The 10117-nt window shown below is 37.8% G+C and overlaps 1 protein-coding gene and 1 pseudogene across 2 annotated transcripts in view; one reads left to right on the top strand and one right to left on the bottom strand.

Moving 5' to 3' along the window:
• Positions 1 to 328: 328 nt before the first annotated feature.
• PBK (PDZ binding kinase) overlaps positions 329 to 10117 on the top strand; it is a 28755-nt gene continuing 18966 nt past the window's right edge. The window contains exons 1-4 of one of the 2 annotated variants that reach the window (XM_067745252.1): positions 329 to 499; positions 3719 to 3796; positions 3998 to 4083; positions 8509 to 8602. In XM_067745252.1, coding sequence (XP_067601353.1) covers positions 8553 to 8602 — 50 coding nt within the window. In that variant the 5' untranslated portion in view covers positions 329 to 499; positions 3719 to 3796; positions 3998 to 4083; positions 8509 to 8552. The remainder of the gene's footprint in view (positions 500 to 3718; positions 3797 to 3997; positions 4084 to 8508; positions 8603 to 10117) is intronic. The other variant, XM_067745251.1, reaches the window with a different exon arrangement.
• On the bottom strand, positions 7645 to 8137 carry LOC137228171 (double homeobox protein A-like; annotated as a pseudogene).

The following is a 10117-nucleotide window of genomic DNA, read 5'->3' as shown; positions in this document are numbered from 1 at the left end:
TGCGTACCGCAAAAAAAAAAAAAAAAATGCATGTAATAACCATTACACATTCTGGGCGCAGTGTTCGTAATTGGGGAAGAAGTTCAGCCTAAGTACAGGCATATGTCTTCTTTTTAACTAAAGTTGTCCCTCTGAAGGGCTGACAGTGACTGTAAAAATCAGTTTGTCCTTTGCTGCGCTTCTCTTCCTTTAATTTGACTTCAAATCATTCCAATTAGGTAGTAAAAGGGATCGCTAAGCAAAATGGAAAGAGCAAAAAAAAAAGTAACGGCGAATACGGCTTGGTATGTCCTTCGCGGCACCCCGTAGTTCTCGGCAGACGTAAGGGCGGTGCGCGCGCTTTTGAAAGCCGGGCGGGTTCCCATCGCAACGACAGTTGCCGAGGGCTTGTGTTGGCAGGTGGGAAGTTCAGGCGGTCGCGGCGTGTTGTCGGGGGCCAATCGGGACCAATTTTCAAGACAGCTTTGGCTTGGACGTCTCGTCCCACCGCGCGGCTCCGGTAAGGGGAGCTTTTGCGGGTCCTTTCCGCGCGTGGGCCTGGCGGGGGGTTGACCCACCCCGAGCCTAGGCCTCTGCGTTTGCTTTCCTGACAGCTGGGGGGCCTGGAAGGCAGGTGGAAGACGTTGGGAATTTGGCGTTGAACGGGGAATTATCTTAGGAATCATTTTAGCGACCCGAGTGCGCATCTGCATCATGGGGTTAGGTGGGGATTTCAAGAAAGAAATTGCCCTTTTCTCGAATCAGAGCTTAACAGTTGTACTTAGTATGGAAGCTCCGTACGAGAAGGCGGTGGTTAGACAGATATGGGAAGCCCTGCTCTAGCAAGCTGTCATTGTTTTACAAAGGGATACCGTGAGCCCCGGAGCGGGTGGAAGAAGGATTTTAACAGCCTGCGTCTGTAAGCTCCTGGGTCCGGGGATAAACAGTGGGCGTCTTTACCTCCGGGAATCCTACTGAGGGTGTCAGGTGTAAAGGACCTTAGAAATAATGTGATCAGAACTTTCCCGTTCTTTTTCATTCTACTTTTTTCGTCTATTTTGTTTCTCTTTTCTCAGTTATCTTTACTTTTTCTCCCGTTCTTTATTTTCCCCCCTGCTTTTTCTGCTGCCTAGCTACACTTCAGCTTTGCCAGTAGTATCCAGTATTTGTTTGGTCCTAGGGTCCAAAAGTTACTGACCTCTGATCCAGTAGACCTGTTGATTAGCTTGTTGTCCACTTTTTAGTATTGCTTCTCAAACAGTACTTGACTTTTTAAAAATACCCTAGGTATTCGACAAACTATGAAATTCTGCCAACAGTCATATTACTCCTATTTCTAACGTATCATCATCTAAAATGTTTACAATTTTATGCTTCCTAAGAACTTTTTGAAATAGATTAGTACGGTAATTTAGCAGTTTATATATATATAATGTGTACATACAATATATACAGAATCTGAAACAGAGTTAGGGCCAGTGGCCGGAAGCCACTTATCAGTAGAGTAAGGCCTAAACTGTGTAGTAGTGAAAAAAGTTGCCTTAGACATCTGTGGAATGTATAGGATATATTTAGGTGCAAGTAGGTTGGGACTGAGTCCTAGAGTGTCCTAGAATGTAATGAAATGTTAAAAGCCTTCTGTTTAAACTTAGGTTTTTAAAAATTTTTTTAATTATTTATTTTATTTTTGGCTGCGTTGGGTCTTCATTCCTGCGTGCAGGCTGTCTCTGGTTGCAGCGAGCGGGGGCTACTCTTTGTTGCGGTGCGCGGGCTTCTCATTGCGGTGGCTTCTCGTTGCGGAGCACGGGCTCTAGGCGCACAGGTTTCAGTAGTTGTGGCTCGCGGGCTCTAGAGCGCAGGCTCAGTCGTTGTGGCTCACGAGCTTAGTTACCCTGCGGCATGTGGGATCTCCCCAGACCGGGGCTCGAACCTGTGTCCCCTGCATTGGCAGGCGGATTCTTAACCACTGCACCACCAGGGAAGTCCAACTTAGGTGTTTTTAATTGAAGGGAGGTTTTATTTTTAACACTCGTGCTGCTTCTAACTATTATTATCGACTCGGGTCCTTGAACTCTTTTATCAATAGAAATTGATAAGAGGCCAGATAAGGAATTCCGACAAGGCTTTATTGGGACTCATGCTGTAGCATGAGGGAGCAAAAACAAGTAACAGGTGCCCCTGCTCGCTCCCTGAGGAGGGTGGGCTGGTTCCTTAAATAGGGTGAGCTTGGGGGCGGATGGGTGGGTGGGGCCAGAGGCGTGGCTTAGGTGGTCTGCCCACCCCCCTTGGCGGTGCTGTGTGCAGGGATCATGCACAGTACCCTGCTTTTGCTCTTGGCACCTTAGAAGTGGCAGTTGGTTGGTGGCCTTTTGGTATCATATTGGTCATAATTGCCCCAGGTGCAAGTGCAAGCACTCCGGTAAAAGATCCGAGGTCCCAGTCTATCTCAATATCAAATCTGCCTTATGCTGAGCGGGGCAAGGCAGTGAGACATAGAAGGCAGTAAGATTTCCAGGACACCATTCTTGCCGGGCTTATTTGCATCCTGCTTTTCTGGCCCCTTCTCAGGCTACTTTGTTTGTTTTTCATTTCTCAAGTTGAGATTCCTCAGAGCTCTCAGTTTTCTATCTATACGTACTTCCTAGGTGATTTTATCCAGTCTCTTGGCTTTAATACCATATACATGCTGATATCCCACAAATACACATCTTCAGCTTGGAACAGTTTGCTTTATAGTAAACCTAATATGGAATGTAGCTTTTTTTAAAAAGAAAAATGAATTTAAATTTTTTAATAAAAAGGATTTTTTAAAGAAATATGTTACAGAAGAAATAAAAAGCTTGGATTAACTTGCTTGTGTATGCAGTATGTACACTTTATTTTCAAAAACAATTTAAAAATAATTATTAAGATACAATTCACATATCATAAAATTCACTATTTGAAAGTGTACAATTCAGTGGTTTTTGGAATAGAATTGAATATATTAAACCACTACCTAATTTTAGAACATTTTCGTCACCCCAAAAAAGAAAGCACACATCCACTAGCAGTCACTCCACATTCTCTCTTCCCCTCAGCCCATAGCAACTACTAATTTATCTTCTGTCTATGGAGTTGCCTTTTCTGGACATTTTGTATAAAAGCAATCATATATGTGGCCTCTTGTATCTGGCTTCTTTCACTTAGCATAATGTTTTCAAGTTTCTTTCATGTTGTAGTTTATATTAGTACTACATTCCTTTTTATGACTGAATAATATTCCATATTAGACTATGTGCTCTGTTGAATAATATTCTGTTGTGTGTATTGTATGCCACATTTTGTTTATCCATTCATCATCTGATAGCTATTTCTGTTTCCTCTTTCTGGCTATTGTGAGTAATGCTACTTACATAGCCAATCTCTTAAAAGGATATAAAAGACCTGTTAATAACTACCCCCAGGAAGTGTGGGAGGGTACTAGGTGATTTTTTTTTTTAACCGTGTGCATATATTATTTTTTAACTAAAACAAAAAACCCACTATCAGTAATAGCATGACCTTGGGTATGTAATTGTACTTCTCTGGGTTTCAGTTTTTTAATTGTAAATAAAATCAGACTAAATATTTGTCATGGTCTTTTTCAGTTCTCAAATTTTATGTAAATGAGTGATAGTATTACAGGAATTTTTTCTTCATGAATGAAAGCTGTATTCTTTATAACTAAAGTGTAACTTTCTCTTTATTTTCATCATAGGACCTTGAGTGATTATTACAATGGAAGAAACCAATAATTTCAAGACACCAAGCAGATTATCTGAAAAAAAGAAATCTGGTAAGATATAAACCTTTCTTCTTTGTTATTGCTATCAGAAATATCTTTGTATTATTATAGTTTGATCCTTTAATTATTATCTATCACACATGAACAATTTTAGCATAAGTCATCTTTATAATGTTGATCTTAAGAAATAAGACTTCTTTTATAGGCCAGAGTTTGGTCATCTATGAGTTAATTTTATTGACATTCTAACAGATTTGTAGGTTCTCCCTGGTGAAGAACCAACTTAACTTGGACCATTAAGGAACTGCTTTACCTTTCCACCTCTCACACACAGAAAGGTATTTTCCAAGGCAATTCAATGGACAAAGGGTAATCTTTTCAATAAATAAAACCAATTGGATGTCCATATGCAAATCAACCCTTAGCTCACATAATATGCAAAAATGGCCAAAATTATAAAATTTCTAGAAGATAACATAGGAGAAAATGTTTTGTGCTCTTAGTATATAGATTTTTGTATATTGACTTTGTGTCCTGCAACCATACTAAACTCACTTATTCTATTAGCTTTTTTGTAGATTGCTTAGGATATTGTACATAGTTGGTAATGTAGATGAATGAAGACAGTCTTACTTTTTTTTCCCTGTCTGTGTTACTTTATTTCTCTTTTCTTTCCTTACGGCACTGGCTCCAGTATATATTTGAATAAAGAGGTGTGAGAAGACATACTTGCCTTGTTCCTAATGAAGTATTTATGTTAGATGTAGGTTTTTCCAAGATGCCCTTAGTCAGGTTGAGGAATTTTCCTTTTATTCCTGGTTATTATCATGAATGGGTATTGAACTTTGTCAAGTGCTTTTTCAGTATCTGTTAAGATAAAGTTTTCCTTTTTAAACTGTTCATGTGGTAAATTATGTTAATTTTTAAATCTCAAACCAACCTTTCATTCCTGGGGTAAAGCCAATACATTGGCCATAATGTATTGCTTGATTCAATTTGCTAATATTTTCTATGTTCATGAGAGATATTGACTTTATGGAGTGTCTGCCTAGTTTTGGTATCAGGGTATTTTGTATTCATAAAGTAAGATGGGAAGTGTTTCCTTCTTTTTCTTGAAGAGTATTTGTAGAAATGACAGTATTTCTTAACTGGTAGAATTTACCAGGAAAACCATGTGGGCCTGGAGTTTTCTTAGTTTAAAATATTAGAAAAATTTTAACTGTGACTTCACAGTTAATAGATGTAGGGCTATACAGGTTATCTATTTCTTCCTATGTAAGCTCTGTTAGTGTTTTTTCAAGGAGTTTGTCTGTTCTAAGTTGTCAAAGTTACTGGCATAAAGTTATTTGTGATATACTCTTATTACCCTTCTAATGTTGGTAGGATTTGTAGTGCTATCGCTTTTTTCATTTCTGGTACTGGTATTTTGTATTTTCTTTCTTTCTTTCTTGATCAGTCTGACTAGAGGTTTATCTATCTTGGTGGATGTTTCATGCACTTGAAAAGATATTTTCTGCTGTTGTTGGGTGCAGTGTTCCATAAGTGTCAGCTAGGTCAAGCCGGTTGACTTGTTTATGTTGTTTTGTTCAAATCTTCTGTATCCTTACTGATTTTTCTGTTTACTTATTCTGTTACTGAGAGAGGAGTGTCTCCAGGTACAATTGTGGATGTGTCTTTTTTCAATCCTATCAGTTGTTGCTTTACGTATTTTGAAACTTGTTATTAGGTACCATATACATTTAGGATGGTTATTGTTGTACCCTGTTCATAGTCCACTTTATGTGGTATCAATAGAGCCACCCAGTTTTATTTTGTTTAGTGTTTTGATGGTATATGTTTTCCAACCTTTTACTTTTAACATATTTATATCTTTATATTTAAAGTGAATTTATTATAGACAGCATGTAGTTATGTGTTGTTTTTATCCATTCTGACAACTTCTGTCTTTAATTGGAAGTTTAGTCACTAGCGACATGTGGCAATTTAAATTTAGGTTCAAATGAAATAAAATTAAATTACAAATTTAGTCCCTCAGTTTTGCTAGCCACATTTCAAGTGCTCAGTAACCACATGTGACTAGTGGCTCCCTTCCCGGACAACACAGATATAGAACATTTTCATCAAGACAGAAAGTTCTATTGGACAACACTGTTCAGACCATTTACATTTAATGTAATTCTGTATGGTTGGATTTAAACCTACTATTTTGCTCTTGTCCCATAGCTCACTGATGATTTCTTTATTTTTTTCCTAATCTTTTTCTCAGTGCTTCATTTTTGGTAGTTTCTGTTGCTTCATCTTAAAATTTAGTTACTTTTTCTTCTGCTTCTCTAAGGTGGTGTTCTTATTCATTGTATTTTTCATTCCTTGAAGTTCCGTTTGGATCTTTTTTTACATGTTTTTCTTTCCTTGTTATGCTCACATTTTCCTTTACATTATTGAGCACATTTTGGAGATTATATCTTAAGGTTCTTATCTGCTAATTCTACATGACTGCCATTTTGTGGTATGTTTCCGTTGGTTTATTTTTCTCCTGAGATGGGCCATGGTTTCTTGCTTCTTTCATGCCTGGTAATATTTTATGGCTGCTGGACATTTAATATTGTTGAGTGCTGGATTTTGTTTTTCCTTTGAAGGGTGTGTGGTTTTGCTATGGTCCAGTTAGGTCACCTGCACATTAGCTTGTTTCTTTTGAGGCTTGCTTGTAAGCTTTGTTCTAAACTTTTTCCATGGGCTAAAATGTAGCTGTACCACTAAGAGTGACTCTTTAGAGGACTTCACTCAATACTGTGAGAGTTACCATGCTCTGGCTGATGGTAATTGAACTATTCCTAGACCTGTATAATCTCTGGTAATTGTTTAACCTATTGCTTGCGTTTGGTGCTTTCCTCAGCTTTGGGGGGTTCTGTCCATTCTATGTGCAGGTAAGTACTTAGCCAAACGCTCAAAGAGAGACCTCTTTTCAGATCTCTGGAGCTTTTTCTCCCACTTTTTGGCTCCCTCTTTAGTTCTCTATTCCACAAATTCTAGCTACTTAAATCTTGTTGACCTCTAATCTCCATCTCCTCAATTTGACAAGGCCTCCGCTGTGATTCTTTGCACTGCAGCCTGGAAACTACCTTTAAGCAGTAAGTTAGGTCAATGATAGGACTCACCTCATTTGTTTCTCTTCTCTCAGAGTTTACAGTCCTGCTCTGCCAGTTGTCAAGTATCTGAAAACCATTATATCTTGTCAAACTTTCTAGTTGTTCATGGCAAGATAGCAATTCTGGGAGCGGTTAATTGTTCATTAGCAAAAGTAGGACTCCTCTATCTCATCTTTTTTAATGACTGTATAATACTCTGTAATATAGATATACTATAATTATGACTCTAATGATGAATACTTAGGCTTTTTTGTCTTTTTGCAACCACAAAAGCACATACCGATATTCACATGTATATGCATGCATATATGATAGTAAATAGTTTAGGCTCTGTGGGCCACATAGGAACCCTATTGTTATATTCTTCTTTTTTTTATGATTTTTGCCTGAATCAGTCATTACTATGATGGCTGAAAAATGATATTAAAAAGTTTATTTTGTTGTCCTCAAAATCTGCTGAACTCTGGATCCAGGCTAAGTCAGTAGGGCTGCGTGGTGCCTTACATCTGTTGTTGCTTCCTGAAGTCCTGTTTACCGTCTCTGAAAGGCTCAGCTTCTGGAGAAGCTGGAGGTGTGTTTAGAAGGATATGTTCCCAGGAAGAGAGAGAGATTTGGAGTCCAGACTGATGACAATCAAGTACACTGAATCTGTCTCTATGTTTCCCCTGTTCTGGCTCCAGAGAAATAAGACAGTCACTAGTGAGATTGGTGCCATTCTGTGTAGTTACTTTCTATACTTCGAATTTTCTCAACTCAGAGATCTTGTCCCTGGTTTTGTCTTTGTTCTAAGGCCTCCTCAATTTCTCGTTTTTTCTGGACATGGAATCTAGATCTTCGATTTTGAAACCAGAATTGAACTCTTGACTCTAGAACCCTGGTTTCTTTAGCAAGTTGCTCTCTGGAATCAATCCCATGATAACGGTGGTCCATAAATGCCTTGATGAGGGTGTGTAATTGAGAGGAGTGTAGCTGATATGACACTGTCTGTCTTTTCTACTTTGAATCTTCTTTCAGGGTGATCTTGGCTTGATTCTAAGTCCTACTCAGGTTCTGATCTTTTCTGGAATCAGTTCCTAGCTCTTCGATTCTGAAACCAAATCTGTATTCTAGACTCTTCAGTGTTATTAAAGGCAAGTCTTCGTTTGGTAGCATAACCTGGGTAAGTTTTTTGGTTGAAAGCATTGATGAGGCTTTTCAGTTGATCTTCTGTAAATTTGGTGCAGCTGTGTCTACACTTCGTTGCCATGGTGCTGTTTGGAGAGTTGTCTTGGGCCATGTTGGAAGAGAGTCGTGAAGTCTAAGGATTTGACCAAGAGACCTTCTTTATCTATTTTTTAACAAGGCTTTCAAAATGTAAAAATCGATTCTTAGCTTGTGGGCCATACAAAAACAGGCCATTTACTGACCCCTGCTTTAGTGTTACTGTCAGATCGAGCTCTAAAAGTAGACTTGGTCAAAGGGTATCCATTTAAAATTAGGATAGATAGTGTCAAATTGCTTTCCAAGACTTTGCCAGTTAATACTCTTTAAGAATAATATATTGAGAATGGTAGGATGCATCTGTAGACGTCTTTTCAAATACTAATTTTATCTTTTATTTCTTTTTCTGACGTTTAGCATTGTGTTTAACTCCATGCATAAATATTCCTGCCTCTCCGTTTATGCAGAAGCTTGGCTTTGGTACTGGGGTCAATGTCTACCTCATGAAAAGGTGAGTATAAGATTTCAGATGAGTGTTTTTACATGGAACCATAGTTCCACTGTACTTGGAGACAAAAAGGAATATGAAAATTCAAATATTTAGATTTGGGGTATGTTCATAACTTTGCCGGAGCTCTGCCTGGTATACTTTTCTCCTAGCTTCCTCTTGATGGATTATTAAAGGAGAAGTAATTTACCTTGTAATTTTTCCTTGGCTTGTTTAAGAAGGGAAGAGGACAGAGGAGAGGGGTTCCTGTGTGTTACCAGTGTTGGGGGATATCAGTGATTATTAATCCCTTCTGTCTGGAGAGTTGCCTTCTCAAGATATTCTCTTCTAAAGAAGCAAAAGTTTTTTTATTTCTTATGTCATCATTGTTAAGTAAGAAGGACAAATATGTGATTTTAAAGTAGGAAAATCGTATTAAAAGAAAAATGAAATAGAATAGGGGCTAATAGCTAATAATATTACACATGACAACAAACACATTTTATTAAAAGTTGTTTGTTTTTTCATTACTCTGTACCTATTTTCATGTTTATTAAGTGGCAAACAATTAAGCCATTTTGTATTGCTTAATGTGTTCTCGGAATCAGCCTGACTAGTCCAACCCAGCAGGTCATTAGCTTCTCTAGGTTTATATTGTTTCCAAATAGAAATACTGTAATAAAAAGCTAATGAATTGAGAATAGCATAGCAGTTATATATAAGTGGGTATTCTTGAAGCATTTTTGCAATTTAAACACCCCCTTTGTGTGTTTGTATGCTATAAGTTTTGTGAACTTTCATTTTTTAATGTCTAAAACGCTTGTCTAAGTTATTTTGAAAGAAAAAATTTCTCACAGGTTCATGGCTAGTCTCATTTTTCTCCCTTTTAAAAAATATTTTTAAAAAGTGAAGTGTGTTGTTAACAAAGTTATACTGTATGTGACTTAATTAGGAAGCTTCAGGTGACTGATTGAAAACAGCAGTTCCTGCCTGAGCCTCCCAGTCTTCAGGGTGGCGCTGTTAGCTTGGGATGTTCCTTTACCGGTAGCCTAGAGATTTCCTTTGCTTCTCTGGTGAACTGGATCCTCTGTTTTTCTGTATCTCATGTCTTAGTATTTCTTGGTTTACATCTCATTTTGGTTGAGGACATTTGGTAGCGCCCCATGAAAAGATGCACAGAAGATACATTTTTGAGAATTTGCATTTCTAAAAACGTTCTCATTTTACCCTCATACTTGAATGGCCTTTTTTGTTTTTCTGGGTTATAATTCTCATTCAGAAGTACTTTTCCTCCAGAATTTTGAGGACATTGTTCAGGTGTTGCTGTTGAGAATTCTGAAGCCCTTCTGACTACTGATTCTTTTTATGTATCTGTTCTATGTTATCTGTTCCTCCCACTGTAATTTCACAATGACATGCATGGATGTGGGCCTCTTGGAAACTGAAAATTCCTGTTCTTAAATTTTTGAGAAATTATTTTTTAAAATTACTTTGCTGATCATTTTACCCTTTTTTTTAAGTTAATTAATTAATTAATTG

This window comes from Pseudorca crassidens, chromosome 7 (genome assembly GCF_039906515.1).
Source record: "Pseudorca crassidens isolate mPseCra1 chromosome 7, mPseCra1.hap1, whole genome shotgun sequence".
Lineage (NCBI taxonomy): Eukaryota > Metazoa > Chordata > Mammalia > Artiodactyla > Delphinidae > Pseudorca > Pseudorca crassidens.
The sequence above is the reverse complement of the archived record's forward strand: the minus strand, read 5'-3'. Positions and strand labels throughout refer to the sequence as shown.